The 18,705-nt window shown below is 43.9% G+C and overlaps 1 protein-coding gene across 7 annotated transcripts in view; it reads left to right on the top strand.

Annotated features, from left to right (window-relative positions):
* Positions 1-18,705, top strand: part of cadps2 (Ca++-dependent secretion activator 2) — a 237,066-nt gene that overhangs the window by 98,449 nt on the left and 119,912 nt on the right. For 6 of the 7 annotated variants that reach the window (XM_029751538.1, XM_029751535.1, XM_029751531.1 and 3 more), the window contains exons 4-7: positions 7,628-7,708; positions 9,672-9,905; positions 10,301-10,422; positions 16,048-16,159. In XM_029751538.1, the coding sequence (XP_029607398.1) occupies positions 7,628-7,708; positions 9,672-9,905; positions 10,301-10,422; positions 16,048-16,159 (549 nt within the window). Of the gene's footprint in view, positions 1-7,627; positions 7,709-9,671; positions 9,957-10,300; positions 10,423-16,047; positions 16,160-18,705 lie in introns of all 7 variants that reach the window. The other variant, XM_029751534.1, reaches the window with a different exon arrangement.

The following is an 18,705-nucleotide window of genomic DNA, read 5'->3' as shown; positions in this document are numbered from 1 at the left end:
GTCAGTTAGGATCACCACTTCATTTTAAGAATGTGACATGTCAGAATAATAATAGAGAGAATTATTTATTTCAGCTTTTATTTCTTTCATCACATTTCCAGTGGTTGAGAAGTTTACATACACTCAATTAGTATTTGGTAGCATTGCCTTAAAATTGTTTAACTTGGGTCAAACGTTTTGGGTAGACTTCCACAGGCTTCCCACAATAAGTTGGGTGAATTTTGGCCCATTCCTCCTGACAGAGCTGGTGGAACTGAGTCAGGTTTGTCGGCCTCCTTGCTCGCACACGCTTTTTCAGTTCTGCCCACAAATTTTCTATAGGATTGAGGTCAGGGCTTTGTGATGGCCACTCCAATTCCTTGACTTTGTTGTCCTTAAGCCATTTTGCCACAACTTTGGAAGTATGCTTGGGGTCATTGTCCATTTGGAAGACCCATTTGCGACCAAGCTTTAACTTCCTGACTGATGTCTTGAGATGTTGCTTCAATATAGCCACATAATTTTTCCTACTCATGATGCCATCTATTTTGTGAAGTGCACCAGTCCCTCCTGCAGCAAACCACCCCCACAACATGATATTGCCATCCCCGTGCTTCATGGTTGGGATGGGTCTTTGGCTTGCAAGCCTCCCCCCTTTTTCCTCCAAACATGACGATGGTCATTATGGCCAAACAGTTCTATTTTTGTTTCATCAGACCAGAGGACATTTCTCCAAAAAGTACAATCTTTGTCCCCATGTGCAGTTGCAAACCGTAGTCTGGCTTTTTTTTATGGCGGTTTTGGAGCAGTGGCTTCCTTGCTGAGCGGCCTTTCAGGTTATGTCGATATAGGACTCATTTTACTGTGGCTATAGATACTTTTGTACCTGTTTCTTCCAGCATTTTCACAAGGTCTATTGCTGTTCTGGGATTGAATTGCACTTTTCACACCAAAGTACGTTCATCTCTAGGAGACAGAACGCGTCTCCTTCCTGAGTGGTATGACGGCTGCGCGGTCCTATGGTGTTTATACTTGCGTACTATTGTTTGTACAGATGAACGTGGTACCTTCAGGCATTTGGAAATTGCTCCCAAGGATGAACCAGACTTGTGGAGGTCTACAATTCTTTGAGGTCTTGGCTGATTTCTTTTGATTTTTCCCATGATGTCAAGCAAAGAGGCACTAAATTTGAAGGTAGGCCTTGAAATACATCCACAGGTACACCTCCAATTGACTCAAATATTGTCAATTAGCCTATCAGAAGCTTCTAAAGCCATGACATACTTTTCTGGAATTTTCCAAGCTGTTTAAAGGCACAGTCAACTTTGTATGTAAACTTCTGACCCACTGGAATTGTGATACAGTGAATTATAAATGCAATAATCTGTCTGTAAACAATTGTTGGAAAAGTTACTTGTCATGCACAAAGTAGATGTCCTGTCTTGCATGATTTCCTGCAAGACAGGAATGTCAGTGTACTGTCATGGCCAGCGAAGAGCCCGGATCTCAATCCCATTGAGCACGTCTGGTATCTGTTGGATCGGAGGGCTAGAGGCATTCCCCCCAGAAATGTCCGGGAACTTGCAGGTGCCTTGGTGGAAGAGTGGGGTAACATCTCGCAGCAAGAACTGGCAAACCTGGTGCAACCCATGTGGAGAAGATGCACTGCAGTACTTAATGCAGCTGGTGGCCACACCAGATACTGACTGTTACTTTTGATTTTTACCCTCCTTTTGTTCAGGGACACATTATTCCATTTCTGTTAGTCACATGTCTGTGGAATTTGTTCAGTTTATGTTTGTTGAATCGTATGTTTGTACAAATATTTACACATAAGTTTGCTGAAAATAAACGCAGTTGACAGTGAGGGGACGTTTCTTTGTTACGTTTGAAATGAGTAAAACAGTATATAAACATATTCAAGTGACTTGTGATTCCATGTCCATAGCGAAGCAGCCTCTAAGGTGCAGGTGTTGAGTAACCGGGTGGCAGCCGATAGTGACCGTGACTAAGTTCAGGGCAGGGTACTGGGTAGAGGCTGGCTAGTGATGGCTATTTTAACAGTCTGATGGCTTTGACATAGAAGCTGTTTTTCAGTCTCTCGGTCCTAGCTTTGATGCACCTGTACTGACCTCGCCTGCTGCATGATAGTGGCGTGAACAGGCCTTGGCTCGGGTGGTTGAAGTCCTTGATGATCTTGTTGGCCTTCCTGTGACATCAGATGCTGTAGGTGTCCTGGAAGGCAGGCAGTGTGCCCCCGGTGATGCTTTTGGTAGACCGCAACACCCTCTGGAGAGGGTTGCGGGCAGTGCAGTTGCCGTACCAAAGTTGTCAAAGGAAAAGTTTGGGTAATTATGAATTTGAGGCTTCAGTTGATTCAGGCAGTACACACAGAAACATGCTGGAACACAACATACTTTCCCATCTAATGTTACTCATGAACTTTTTTTCAAATGAGACGACATTGCCTCGCCTACATATGGAGAATGGCTGTGTGTTTCTCTGTTTCCATCAAACACCACCTTTCCAGATTTTTCCTGCAATAAAGACATGAAACGACCGCTGGATGGCACCTTAGAAACGTCACTTGTTAAGTTAAGCAGTTTTGCCACTCTACTCTAAAATCACTTCAGGGTTCGGAGTTAGACTCGAGAGGGAACAGCATTGCGGTGTAGGCGTGAGTGTGTGTATGTTTGTGTAATTTCTTTGTATGTGTGTTTGAGTGGGTGTGGGAAATCCTGGCCAGTGAATGCCTCAATTGCACATATTTCTGTGTGTCTGTGCCAGCCGTTCCCCATTCTCTAGAGAAAGACTCCCTGTTAGCCTTAGAATATCAATGAATGTGCTCTTGAGAAACTACCTAGTGGAGGGATGTCACACTTCCCCCCCATCCCTAGCAAACACAGCTGATTTTAAACTAATTGCTTTCTAAACTGAAGCTCATGACAAGTTGATTATTGAAGTCAGCTGTGTTAGCTGAGGCGGGGACAAAAGTGTGATACCAATCAGGCCCTCGAGGACTTGAGTTGCTCGTCCCTGACCTAGTGCACCATTTTGTCAGTCCACAAAAGGAAATCATATATCTTGCACCTTTGGCAGGGATTACAGCATTGAGTCTTCTTGGGTATGATGCTACAAGCTTGGCACACCTGCATTTGGGGAGTTTCTCCCATTCTTCTCTGCAGATCCTCTCAAGCTCTGTCATGTTGGATGGGGAGCATCGCTGCACAGCTATTTTCAGGTCTCTACAGAGATGTTAGATTGGGTTCAACGCCAAGTTCTGGCTGGGCCACTCAAGGACATTGAGACTTGTCCCGAAATCACTCCTGCGTTGTCTTGTCTGTGGGCTTAGGGTCATTGTCCTGTTGGAAGGTGAACTGTCTCCCCAGTCTGAGGGAACAGGAGCAGGTTTTCATCAAGTGTTCCATTGCGTTCCCTTGGAGGAGGGAACTGCTACACTCAACTCCCCATGGAGTGAAAGAGGTGTGACTGTAGGTGCGGGTAAGGATGACTGAGGCAGAGAATATTACCGTTAACAGGGAATTTATTTCCTTATCACGGTAAATGTGGGGAAAAGGGGCTGGACGGAACCAAAGCAAAGAAAGTAAAAGTTAGTGTCCCCCCCCTCCTACTTTACCTACCCACTACTTACCTATTCTTAACGCCACCTGGCGCGCTAACCAAAATACAGGGGGTGGTCTGCCCAGGTCTTACCTAGTGTGCATAGACAGAGTACATACTACGGGTATATGTATGCCTGCAGGCCTCTTGCCGTACACTCCCAAGGTGCCTTCCCCTTCCCCCCTGGGAACAAATGAAACAGAATAAGTCACCAAACTCAGAACAATTTGAATAAACCAAAAACACTAGGTACTATAGCAAACACATACCTCTGCACAACCGGCTACAAAATACTTTACAACAAATTATACAAACCAACACAGCACATACAAAGAAGCTCTCTCTACTAACAAAGGAACACTGGCTTTTCAAGCTGCAGAAGGTGTCGGTAATTGCAGAAAGCTGTATCCCCTGACGAGAGGGCGGGGTCAGATCGACAATCTGCAATGGCGCCGACCAATCAGCTGCTTGGAATCCGGGAAGCCATTTCCTGAAACATATACACATCCGAACACATACAACCCCAAAACAACACAGAAACTGGGGAATATAACACAAGGATATCTCTGTACTTTGTTCCGTTCATCGTTCCCTCGATCCTGAATAGTCTCCCAGTCCCTGCCACTGAAAAACATCCCCACTACATGTTGTTGCCAGCACCATGCTTCACCGTAGGTATGGTGCCAGGTTTCCTCCAGATGTGATGCTTGGCATTCAGGCCAGAGTTCAATCTTGGTTTCATCAGACCAGAGAATCTTGTTTCTCATGGTCTGAGAGTGCCTTAAGGTGTCTTTTGGCAAACTCCAAGTGGGGCTGTCATGTTCCTTTTACTGAGCAGTGGCTTCTAAGTCTGGCCACTACCATAAAGGCCTGATTGGTGGAGTGCTGCAGAGATGTTTGTCCTTCTGGAAGGTTCTCCCATCTCAACAGAGGAACTCTGGAGCTCTGTCAGAGTGACCATCGGGTTCTTGGTCACCTCACTGAACAAGATCCTTCTTCCATTCATTTAAGAATGTTGGAGGTCACTGTGTTCTTGGGGACCTTCAATGCTGCAGAAATGTTTTGGCACCCTTCCCCAGATCTGTGCCTCGACACAATCCTTTCTCGGAGCTCTACGGACAAATCCTTCGACCTAATGGCTTGGCTTTTGCTCTGACATGCACTGGGACCTTATATAGACAGATGTGTGACTTTCCAAATCATGTCCAATCAATTGAATTTACCACAGATGGACTCCAATTAAGTTGTAGAAACATCTCAAGGATGAACAATGGTAACAGGATGAACCTGAGCTCAATTTTGAGTTTCATATCAAAGGGTCTGAATACTTATGTAAATATGGTATTTTTGTTTTTTATTAACTAGATTCATGAGAAAATGGTTTTTATTTCATAAATTTTAGAATAAGGCTGTAACGTAACAAAATGTGGAAAAAGTCAAGGGGTCTGAATATTTTCCGACTGCACTGTATATACTATAAAAAATATTACATAACATTACATTTTATAACACTTTTCACAGCACATTAAGTTTGAGCCCTCAGCCCACTACTTTACTACCACATATCTACTGTGTGTGTGTGTGTGTGTTCATGGTCCCCGCTGGTCCATAAGGTGTATTATCAGATTAATAATAGAGTTACATGTAGTCATGGCTCTATGTAGTACTGTGTGCCTCCCACTGACTGATCTGGACTTTGGGATTGTGAAGAGACCTCTGGTGGCTTGTCTTGTGGGGTATGCATGGGTGTCCGAGCTGTGTGCTAGTAGTTTAAACAAATGGCTCGGTGCATTCAGCACGTCAATACCTCTTAAAAAACAAGTAGTGATGAAGTCGGTCTCTCCTCTACTTTGATCCATGAGAGATTGACATGCACATCATTAATTTTAGCTCTGTGTGTATAGTTAAGGGCCAGCCGTGCTGCCCTGTTCTGAGCCAATTATAATTTCCCTGTCCCTCTTTGTGGCACCTGACCACACGACTGGACAGTAGTCCAGGTGCGCAAAACTAGGGCCTGTAGGACCTGCCTTGTTGATAAGAAGGCAGAGCAGGACTTGATTATGGACAGACTTCTCTCCGCCTTAACTAATGTTGCGTCAACATGTTTTGACCATGACAGTTTACAATCCAGGGTTAATCCAAGCAGTTTAGTCACCTCAATTTGCTAAATTTCCACATAATTCATTACAAGATTTTGAGGTTTAGGGTTTAGTGAATGATTTGTCCCAAATACAATGCTTTTATAAAAATATATATTTACGAATAACTTATTTGTTGCCACCCATTCTGAAACTGACTTTAGTTATTTAGGTGTTGCAGTAATTTCACTCGCTTTAGTAGCGGATGTATATAGTGTTGAGTCATCCGCATACATAGACGCACTGACTTTACTCAAAGCCAGTAGCATGTAATTAGTAAAGATTGAAAAAAGTAAGGAGCCTAGACAGCTGCCCTGGGGAATTCCTGATTCTACCTGGATTATGATGGAGAGACTTCCATTAAAGAACACCATCTGTGTTCTGTTAGACAGGAAACTCTTTATCCACAATATAGCAGGGTGTGTAAAGCCACAACGCACATGTTTTTCCAGCAGCAGACTATGATCGATAATGACAAAAGCCACACTGAAGTCTAACAAAACAGCTCCCAAAATCTTTTCATCAATTTCTCTCAGCCAATCATCATTTATGTAAGTGCTGTGCTTGTTGAATGTCCGTCCCTAAAAGCGTGCTGAAAGTCTGTCAATTTCTTTACTGTAAAATAGCATTGTATCTGGTCAAACAAAATAAAAAATGTGCTAAGGGTTGGTAACAGGCTGATTTGGTCGGCTCTTTTAGCCAGTAAAGGGTTCTTTAATATGCTACTATTATCCTCAGTAATTTTCCATCCAAGTTGTCAGACCCAGGTAGCTTGTCATTGTTGATAGACAACAATACCTTTTGCACCTCTTCCACACTCACTTTTCTAAATAGAAAATTACAATTTTTGTATTTTATAATTTGTTCAGTTGTACTTGGATGTGTAGTGTCGGTGTTTGTTGCTGGCATATCATGCCTAAGTTTGCTAAGCTTGCCGATGGAGGGGGAAAATCATTAGTAGTTGGCAATATCAGTGGGTTTTGTGATGAATTAGCCATCTGGTTCAATGAGTGATGGAGCAGAGTTTGCCTTTTTGAGTTTGCCTTATTTATGGTGCTCCAAAGGTTTTTACTAAAATTCTTTATATCATTTTCTTTGTTTTATAGTATAGTTTCTCTTTGTTTTATTCAGTTTAGTCACACGATTTTCTCAATTTGCAGTACGTTTGCCAATCAGTTGTGCAGCCAGACTTATTTGCCATACCTTTTGCCTCATCCCTCTCAACCATAACATTTTTCAATTGCTCATCAACCCACAGGGATGTACGTTTTTACAGTCCTCTTCTTAATGGCTGCATGCTTATTAGTCACTGGCATAAGCAATATGGCTGTAAGGAATATGGCTACTATATTGTGATCACTACATCAAATGGATTTGGATACAGCTTTAAAGCAGATTTCTGCAGCATTAGTAAAGATGTGATCAATACATGTTGATGATTTCATTCCTGTACTGTTTGTAACTATCCTGGTAGGTTGACTGATAACCTGAACCAGGTTGCAGGCACTGGTTGCAGTTTGAAGCTTTTTCTTGAGTGGGCAGCTTGATGAAATCCCGTCAATATTAAGGTCACCCTGAAAATATACCTCTCTGCTGATATCACATACATTATAAAGCATTTCACTTAAAGTATATATGTCTGCTCAGTGCTATCAATTTTGCTATACTTTTTTTTTTTTAATGTTTGATTGTTTGGTCAACACCCCATGTCTCTTAATGTTACAATAATGTTAATAAATTATTGTTACAATAACATTATTGATCATCCTGTTGATTGACACACTCATTCTTGGTCCTCAGCTCTTGATTGGTTGATTTACACTCTCCTTCCTGGTGCTCAGCTCTTGATTGGTTGAGTTACACTCTCCTTCCTGGTCTGTGGTTTTTAGCTGGACAATGTGGACGAGCAGGCAGCCCAGATCCGCCGGGAGCTGGATGGACGACAACAGCTGGCAGAGAGGGTAGCCAAGGTAAGTCCTACACCTACAGCCCTCCAAATAAGAAGTCTAACCTCTTACATCTACACGTTCCGCTAGCGGAACGTCTGCTCCAATATCCAATGATGGGCGGGGCGCGAAATTCAAACTCCTCTAAATCCGAAAACTTACACTTTTCAAACATATGACTATGTTACAGCTATTTAAAGACAAGACTCTCCTTTATCTAACCAAACTGTCCGATTTCAAAAAGGCTTTACAGCGAAAGCAAAACATTAGATTATGTCAGCAGAGTACCCAGCCAGGAATAATCACACAGCCATTTTTCAAGCTAGCATATCATGTCACATAAACCCAAACCATATCTAAATGCAGCACTAACCTTTGATGATCTTCATCAGATGACACACCTAGGACATTGTGTTATACAATACATGCATGTCTGTTCAATCAAGTTCATATTTATATCAAAAACCAGCTTTTTACATTAGCATGTGACGTTCAGAACTAGCATTCCCACCGAACACTTCCGGTGATTTTACTAAATTACTCACGATAAACGTTCACAAAAAGCATAACAATTATTTTAAGAATTATAGATACAGAACTCCTCTATGCACTCGATATGTCCGATTTTAAAATAGCTTTTCGGATGAAGCACATTTTGCAATAATGTAAGTACATAGCCCGGCGTTACAGGGCTAGCTATTTAGACACCCTGCAAGTTTAGCCTTCACCAAAATCACATTTCCTATAAGAAAAATGTTCTTACCTTGCTTGTTCTTCATCAGAATACACTGCCAGGACTTCTACTTCAATAACAAATGTAGGTTTGGTCCCAAATAATCCATCGTTATATCCAAACAGCGACGTTTTGTTCGTGCGTTCTAGACACTATCCCAACGCTAAATCTCGGCCACGAGCATGACGCAAAATATGACAAAAAATTTCTAAATATTCCATTACCGTACTTCGAAGCATGTCAACCGCTGTTTAAAACCAATATTTATGCAATTTATCTCGTAGAGAAGCGATAATATTCCGACCGGGAATCTGCCTGTCTGTAAACTGAGGAAAAAACCAAAAGCCGGGGGCGGGGCGTGTCACGCGCCTAAGGCTTAGTCCATTGACTGACCACTCAGCTTTTGCTCTCGTGTGCTTCAGCCAGGGCTTTGAATTACATCATTCCTGTTTTTCCCGGGCTGTGAGACTCCATTGTTGACGTGAGAAGTGTCACGTAAGAGCAGAGATCCTTTGTAAACGATAGAGATAATCAAGAAGGGCAAGAAATGTTCAGACAGGGTACTTCCTGAACAGAAGCATCTCAGGTTTTTGCCTGCCATAGGAGTTCTGTTATACTCACAGACACCATTCAAACAGTTTCAGAAACTTTGGAGTGTTTTCTCTCCAAAGCTAATAATTATATGCATATTCCAGTTTCTGGGCAGGACTAATAATCAGATTAAATCGGGTACGTTTTTTATCCAGCCGTGAAATTACTGCCCCCTAGATGTAAGAGGCTAAGTAAGCCAAGAACAGTGATCATCAGCTCTGGTCGTGGAGAGTAACAGGGTGTCCGGACATTTCTTTCCAGCCAAGTACTTTCACACTTGAATCAACTAACCAACTACACCATGCTTAGTTGAATCAGGTTTGTTAAAGGAAAACTCCACCCAAAAACACTCTTTTTGTATTTGTTTAATTAGTCCATTGTTGATATAGTCCAGAAATGTTTTGCGTATGTGTTTTTAAAGTTATATCTTGAAAACGTGATTGTGGACATGCAACATATTTTAGGCCTATATCAACAATGGACTAATGAAATAGTTTTTGGTCTGAGTTTTCCTTTTTAAAGCTGGTTAGACACCATGAAGCTGAACTGGTGGTTGTTGACCACTGTTTCAGAATACTTAAAATAACATTTGTGATTACTGTAGTTATAAACTGCCACAACAGTGGATACAGAACTCTTCCTCTAACACTGACTCCCTCTTAGGAGAGGAAGTACCCCAAGTTTGTGTCCAAAGACATGGAGGCCATGTACATCGAGGAGCTGCGCTCGTCTGTCAACCTGCTCATGGCCAACCTGGAGAGCCTACCTGTGGCCAAGGGAGGTCCTGACTTCAAACAGAAGCTCAAACGCTCCACCATGAACAACTCCTTCCTGGACATGGGCGAGGAGACCGAATTCCTCTCCAAGTCGGATGTAGTCCTCTCCTTCACACTGGAGGTGTGTGTGTGCAAGATCATCTTGTACTCTTGCCCAGAAAGTTATTTAGTGGTACGCTCAGGTTACTCACTGTCAATATTCATTGATTAGTTGATTTCTGGTGGACTTTTAAAGGAAAGATCTATGTGTATTTGACATTTATTTACATTAGTCTGTTAGTTGTTTATCTATTCTGGGGTCAGCTTGAGGGTTATTGTGTCTAAGGGGCCAGTCAAAACAAACCAAACAAATCTGCTCTTTGATTTTGCTTGGTGCGTGCCTACATGCCTGCCTCCATGCGCGCTGTATAACATATGTTTCTCTCTACGGTGTCCCCTCTGCATGTGGATTCGGTCATAGTGCCTCTGTCTGCAGATGTGTGGAGCTGACCATGTCCTCTCTGTTGCTGTTTGCAGATAGTGATAGTGGAAGTGCAGGGCCTGAAGTCTGTGGCTCCTAACAGGATTGTGTACTGCACCATGGAGGTGGAGGGGGGGGAGAAACTGCAGACAGACCAGGCGGAAGCCTCCAGACCACAGTAAGTCAACATTAACACGTTTTGCAAGTTCTCTTAACGCAGTGGCCACATAATATATTGACTGTGTGTGTTCACTGTCATTCACTCCAGATAAGAGCTTCTGCTTAATAATGACTGTTCAGTCATGTTTTGAAATGTCAAGTGAATAGTAATCGGTGTCTTGGAAAAACCTTGTGTCTCAGAGAAGTCACCTTTTCAGGAATTGAGTAATATGGTTTATTTTCAGATCTATTGCCATATATTGATGGATGTTCACAAGGCAATTAGAATGGCTTATTTTAGTCCTAGAGGTTTTAATCCTTCCCAGAACATGGCTGGAGAGGACAAATTTGTATGTATTTTTATATTTTAAGAAAAACAATCTGATGCAAGGTTTTTCCAAGACGTGTATAGGTAATATGTAAAAATGTCCGATTGTATTAAGTTGCAACTGTCTCGAGACGTAAGGTGTATTTGAACATTTCAGACGCAGCTATTTTGCACTTTAAAAGGAAGCTGGATGTTTACAGCAGAGAGAGCATTGCCTATTTAGATCTAAGTGGATTATCCCTGGTCTTGGCATGTCAGCTTCTAAAGATGAAATAAACGTGAGCACGGCAGCCATACCTGATGCTAATGCACTCAGACCTTAGCTTAGAATGCTTACTATGCCCTGCGTCTCTGAGCTTAGAGCGTGGTGTTTTACTCTTCTATGTAATAGACTACTGGTTTTAACATCTAAGGCTACAATACTTCCCCTGAGCATTGTTTAATGTCCTGAATGGCACCTATTAAAGCTGTGAGTTATGTGATGCAAGAGGGTTCGGTGGTGGTGAGCACTCATGATAGCTCTCTAGTCTTCTCCCATGTGGATCACCAGGATACAGCACCAATGACAGTGCTGGGTCCACAGAACAAAGCCTCGCCGCCTCTTAACCTCCTCCTCGAGTGGTGATTTTTCCTCTGCTGTCCGCTCCACTTGTTTTTCAGCATAGCGGCCGGTTGGCACAATTGGGAGGTGAATAGACAGCACGGCGGAGTTTGTGTTCGGTGGTGTAACCCCGGACCACCGTGCCTGCCATGCAGGTTCAGTGTTGGGTCAACGAGTTCACCTGTCTGAGCTGACATCATTTCCTCTTCCTTTGTTAGCTTGGTTAAGAACCCGGATGGCTTCTTGGTCATCTCGCAAGAGTTCTGGGCAGGGGCGCAACTTTGGTTTTAGGACTGGGGATATTTATTTTCTAAACACTCCAAACAGCCTACCCGACTGCTCAGAGGCATTCCGTGTTCTTAAAGCACACCGCTGCCTTGTTTTGAATCACATTCCAATGATAAAACTGGGGGCACAAAAATTCAATTTCAGAATGCATTTCAGAATCCCCCGTCCCCAGTGAAAGTTGCGTGCCTGGTTCTGGGACTACCCAATCTAGACATGTGGCTTGTAGTAGCATACATAGCTGGTTATAATGATGTGTTGGAGTGTATTCCTTAATTAACACAGTTGCTCAAAGTGTTCCCTCACCTGATTGAATGGAAATTAAGATGAATCCCAGGCTCTGGCCATATTAAAGTCTGATGTTAGGTGAAGTCCTGCTGCTGTACCCTTTAAACATGTCTGTGGAAACACTAGTTTAATTGTTTTTATCGCTCCACCTCATTTAGCTGAACATTTATCATCCTGTCCTCCGAACCTTAAATTGAAAATATTTGAGGCTCTTGAGACCTCTGGTCACCAAATGTTCATATCATCCCATCCACATAGCCAAGGGATACAGTTAACAGCCTCTGTTGTGTGACTCGGCACCACGTTATCCCTCTGATCACATCACGACTCTGCTACTGTCTCACAGCCTCCAGCAGAAGTTAAATGTCTGCTTTTTGATGAGGTTGCAGTGAGTCATTGCTTGTTGCTGTGCGCCTGGACGTTGATTTCGACATGGTTATTAGACTGGCGGCGGCAGCAGTCTGGTAATGCATTAATAAGACTGCCCTTTCAGACTCTCAGAGCTCAGACCGTGAGTGCTCTCCAGTACCTGTCACTACAATATACCATCATCTTCATTATCCCAGAAACCAGAAAAACATGGCCTTCAAGCCATAATCTGGAAGAATACTTGCTGTTCAATTTAATTGTCATTTCAATTAATGACATACCCTTTGATTCTTGAATAACATAACTTTGTACATGGCCTTGGTACAACTGTCTGATCCCTATCATAACCAAAATACAGTCAAACTATGTAGGAATACAGTGAGGGGAAAAAAGTATTTGATCCCCTGCTGATTTTGTACGTTTGCCCACTGACTGATAATTTCTTATCAGTCTATAATTTTAATGGTAGGTTTATTTGAACAGTGAGAGACAGAATAATAAAAAAAAACACATGTCAAAAATGTTATAAATTGATTTGATTTTAATGAGGGAAATAAGTATTTGACCCCCTCTCAATCAGAACGATTTCTGGCTCCCGGGTGTCTTTTTTATACAGGTAACGAGCTGAGATTAGGGGCACACTTAAAGGGAGTGCTCCTAATCTCAGTTTGTTACCTGTATAAAAGACAACTGTCCACAGAAGCAATCGATCAATCAGATTCCAAACTCTCCACCATGGCCAAGACCAACGAGCTCTCCAAGGATGTCAGGGACAAGATTGTAGACCTACACAAAGCTGGAATGGGCTACAATACCATCTACAAGCAGCTTGGTGAGAAGGTGATAACAGTTGGTGCAATTATTCGCAAATGGAAGAAACACAAAAGAACTGTCAATCTCCCTCGGCCTGGGGCTCCATGCAAGATCTCACCTCATGGAGTTGCAATGAGCATGAGAGCGGTGAGGAATCAGCCCAGAACTACACGGGAGGATCTTGTCAATGATCTCAAGGCAGCTGGGACCATAGTCACCAAGAAAACAATTGGTAACACACTACGCCGTGAAGGACTGAAATCCTGCAGCGCCTGCAAGGTCCCCCTGTTCAAGAAAGCATCTTTACATGCCCATCTGAAGTTTGCCAATGAACATCTGAATGATTCAGAGGACAACTGGGTGAAAGTGTTGTGGTCAGATGAGACCAAAATGGAGCTCTTTGGCATCAACTCAACTCGCCGTGTTTGGAGGAGGAGGAATGCTGCCTATGACCCCAAGAACACCATCCCCACCGTCAAACATGGAGGTGGAAACATTATGCTTTGGGGGTGTTTTTCTGCTAAGTGGACAGGACAACTTCACCGCATCAAAGGGACGATGGACGGGGCCATGTACCGTCAAATCTTGGGTGAGAACCTCCTTCCCTCAGCCAGGGCATTGAAAATGGGTCGTGGATGGGTATTCCAGCATGACAATGACCCAAAACACACGGCCAAGGCAACAAAGGAGTGGCTCAAGAAGAAGCACATTAAGGTCCTGGAGTGGCCTAGCCAGTCTCCAGACCTTAATCCCATAGAAAATCTGTGGAGGGAGCTGAAGGTTCGAGTTGCCAAACATCAGCCTCGAAACCTTAATGACTTGGAGAAGATCTGCAAAGAGGAGTGGGACAAAATCCCTCCTGAGATGTGTGCAAACCTGGTGGCCAACTACAAGAAACGTCTGACCTCTGTGATTGCCAACAAGGGTTTTGCCACCAAGTACTAAGTCATGTTTTGCAGAGGGGTCAAATACTTATTTCCCTCATTTTATAACATTTTTGATATACATTTTTCTGGATTTTTGTTGTTGTTATTCTGTCTCTCACTGTTCAAATACACCTACCAGTAAAATTATAGACTGATAATTTCTTTGTCAGTGGGCAAACGTACAAAATCAGCAGGGGATCAAATACTTTTTTCCCTCACTTTGTTTTTTCATAATATCATAGACAGCCAGTCCATGTATTCATAGCGCTGTCTATTGCACAATCATTACACAATCTTAAGGACCTTTTTAGATCCTTTTCCTCACCGTTCAAGGCTCCATTCAATTTGAAGTCATTATACTCCTCTGCGTAGGCTGACAGCGAGACAACAACTGATTTTTCATATTTGGATTTGAGGGCGGTTACTTGACTGAAAATGAATCGGTGAATTTCTAAGTATTTTAAACATAGACAGACAGTGCTTGTCCTTCAGCAGAGACGGGAAAATACCTTCCTTCCCACACACTTGCTAGTCTTGCTCTCTTTTCAAGGAATAAACTGAGTCAATGTTTTGCTCCAGCCGGGTTCGTCATTGCTGCTATTCTATTCCTCGTCAGATCTGATAATGCATCTGAGACAGAAAACGCCTTAAGTAAATATAGCTAACATAGTTAACCTCCCTCGCATGGCGAACTTAACTGTTGACTTGTGGGCTTTCCTAAGAGAGGCGAACAAAGACAGAACAGTGTTAGGTAAAGTCTGCTAAGGGTTATCTCCAGAGTCCATTTTCTTTGTGTACCATGATAGAAATAACACGAGGCAAACAATAGCCACTTCTTGTTTGAATTGTCCTTTGGCTTTACCCTCCTCTGTTAATTAGCAGTTCTTATTTCTTTTGTCTCTCGCAACTTGAGGGACAGACGTTTGAACGCATTCCACACGTTGCCTTGGCAACTGGGAAAAAATAATTTGTTAGCTACATTGGATTCCTGCTGTCATTGAGAAGCAAGGGGTCATTCAGCATTTTGAGGCCATGCATGTAACTGTACACACACACTAACAGACACTCGTGACCCGTCGTGCAGGTGCTATCCCACTAGGCACAGACGTCAGGTCAACGCTAGTTTTGACATATATTTAATTGTTAAACCAAAAACAATTTAACCATGTCATTGGATTCAGGGTAAAATACAGACATTCCTTAAATCCCTTTACATTGATGACGTTTTGCAAATCCAATCACTTTTCCACTTCGATTTATCATCACATAGATTTTTGTTGTTGTAAGTAAGTGGAAACAACGTTGATTCATCCAGTTTGTGCGCAGTGGGACATCTGAACGACCCATCATGCTCATCCTCAACCTTAAACCCACATTAGAAGCTTCCAGAGTACAGACCTACAATGACTAGATTGGGTACTCACTCATCATTGCTGTATAACCATGAAGAAAGGAAACAGCAGAGCTTTTGTAGCTATATCTTTAGATATAGGCCCACAAAATGCCATGTGATACAGTCAGCCGTGTGGAGGAAGAGGTGAAGCACCGCAAACACACACACTGATTTTCATAGAAAACCTTGTCACTGCCATTCTTTCGTCTAGAAGCTGAGCGAGTGTTGGCTGCACACATTTGAAAATGCCCTATTTCCCATGCAAAATCAATTCCAGAGTTACTTTTCAACAACTTCCAGGCACAATGGGAAACACCGGACATTCACTGGGTGGCCACTCTGGTAGAAAGAGGAAGCGTTGTGTGACGGAAGAACAGAAAGGCTGATAGAAAGGTTTCTATGGTAATACAATTCTAGAGTCTTTGGTCTGTGAGCACCCACAATGGGTTATTGGCAGCAAGATAATGGGTACAAGGGTGGGTAATTGCCATTTGAAATGGACTTGCCTGATATTTTGACTCTTTTTTTCCCCTTAACTCTTTTATGATTACTGAATACACACAAATACCTGTATGGCGCTTAATATCAGCTCTTAGTTACTCAACAATTGTAATCCTGAGGGGTGGAATCTTGTCTTTCAGGTGGGGCACACAGGGGGACTTCATGACGACGCACCCGTTACCAATGGTCAAAGTCAAGCTGTTCACAGAGAGCACAGGGGTGCTAGCTCTGGAAGACAAGGAGCTGGGACGGGTAAGACACCAGCATATACATACATCAACCTATTTTTATGTATATCAGTCACTATCAACCATTATTCATATCATTTACATCAATATCTTTCACTATTGATATCATTCATTATCAACCACTATTGATATCATTCATTATCACTATCAACCATTATTCATATAATTTACATCAATATCTTTCACTATTGATATAATTCATTATCAACCACTATTGATATCATTCATTATCAACCACTATTGATATCATTCATTATCACTATCAACCATTATTCATATAATTTACATCAAAATCATTCACTATTGATATCATTCATTATCAACCACTATTGTCTTGGCAATGTAACAATGTAGCCCAAACAGTCATGTACCAAGGCTAGTTTTTCCCCTGACATGAATGCCATTGAGCTTTTTGAGACATGCATTGCATTGAATGTGTAAGAGCTGTAGGTGTTATTGTACAGAAGAGCCCCATCTCGCTTCTCTCTATCATTATCTATTCCAATTCTCTCTGAGAAACAGATGACTTCCTTTAAAACACTTTCAACACTGACAACTTGATAACACTGCCAAAACAATGAGCTCCACTATGATCCCTCTCCCAGTCAGTGGTAAAGGAGGTATGCCACACACACATTCTGCCAACTCATTGCTTTTTGTTTTTGCTCCTTCATTCTCAATTTTCGTCTTTTTTGGAAAAAGTAATTGAAAACGTAATTGTCCTTTAAGTCTGACCCTCTCCATTCCTGTTTTCCTCTTTATCCCTCTTTCCTCACCTCCTCTACTCTGTCTGTGGCACCCTATCCCCCTCCCCATCACTATCCCCATCACTATCCACATCCCCATCCACCTTCCTGTCCCCTATCCCCCTCCCCATCACTATCCCCATCACTATCCACATCCCCATCACTATCCCCATCCACCTTCCTGTCCCCTATCCCCCTCCCCATCACTATCCCCATCACTATCCACATCCCCATCCACCTTCCTGTCCCCTATCCCCCTCCCCATCACTATCCCCATCACTATCCACATCCCCATCACTATCCCCATCCACCTTCCTGTCCCCGTCTCCCTCTCCCTCCACATCCCCCTCCCCATCACTATCCCCATCCACCTTCCTGTCCCCTATCCCCCTCCCCATCACTATCCCCATCACTATCCCCATCCACCTTCCTGTCCCTGTCCCCTATCCCCCTCCCCATCACTATCCCCATCACTATCCCCATCCACCTTCCTGTCCCCGTCTCCCTCTCCCTCCACATCCCCCTCCCCATCACTATCCCCATCACTATCCCCATCCACCTTCCTGTCCCTGTCCCCTATCCCCCTCCCCATCACTATCCCCATCACTATCCACATCCCCATCACTATCCTCATCCACCTTCCTGTCCCCGTCTCCCTCTCCCTCCACATCCCCCTCCCCATCACTATCCCCATCACTATCCACATCCCCATCCACCTTCCTGTCCCCCTCTCCCTCCACATCCCCCTCACTATCCCAACACTATCCACATACACATCCCTATCACCCTCCCTATCCAATCCCCATCACTATCCCCATCCCCCTCCCTATCCCCATCTCTATACCCCTCCCAATCCCCATACCCTTATACCAATGCCCCTCCCCATCCCTATCTTCCTCCCTATCCCCATCTCTATCCACCTCCAGATCCCTAACCCCGTCCCTAACCCCCTCCCTATCCCCATCTCTATCCACCTCCCTATCCCCGTCCCTAACCCCCTCCCTATCCCCATCTTTATCTACCTCCCTATCCCCGTCCCTAACCCCCTCCCTATCCCCATCTCTATCCACCTCCCTATCCCCGTCCCTAACCCCCTCCCTATCCCCATCTCTATCCACCTCCCTATCCCCGTCCCTAACCCCCTCCCTATCCCCGTCCCTAACCCCGTCCATATCCCCATCCCTCTCCCCCTCCCTATCCCCATCTCTATCCACCTCCCTATCCCTGTCCCTAACCCCTCCCTATCCCCATCTCTATCCACCTACCTATCCCCGTCCCTAACCCCCTCTCTATCCACCTCCCTAACCCCGTCCCTAACCCCCTCCCAATCCCCATCTCTATCCACCTCCCTAACCCCGTCCCTAACCCCCTCCCAATCCCCATCTCTATCCACCTCCCTATCCCCGTCCCTAACCCCCTCCCTATCCCCGTCCCTAACCCCCTCCATATCCCCATCCCTCTCCCCCTCCCTATCCCCATCTCTATCCACATCCCTGTCCCTAACCCCCTCCCTATCCCCATCTCTATCCATCTCCCTATCCCCATCTCTATCCACCTCCCTATCCCCGTCCCTAACCCCCTCCCTATCTCCATCTCTATCCACCTCCACCTCCCTATCCCCGTCCCTAACCCCCTCCCTATCCCCATCTCTATCCACCTCCTTATCCCTGTCCCTAACCCCCTCCCTATCCCCATCTCTATCCACCTCCCTATCCCCGTCCCTAACCCCCTCCCTATCCCCATCTATCCACCTCCCTATCCCCGTCCCTAACCCCCTCCATATCCCCATCCCTAACCCCGTCCC

This window comes from Salmo trutta, chromosome 4 (assembly GCF_901001165.1).
Source record: "Salmo trutta chromosome 4, fSalTru1.1, whole genome shotgun sequence".
NCBI lineage: Eukaryota > Metazoa > Chordata > Actinopteri > Salmoniformes > Salmonidae > Salmo > Salmo trutta.
This window is presented reverse-complemented; position numbering and strand designations above follow the sequence as displayed.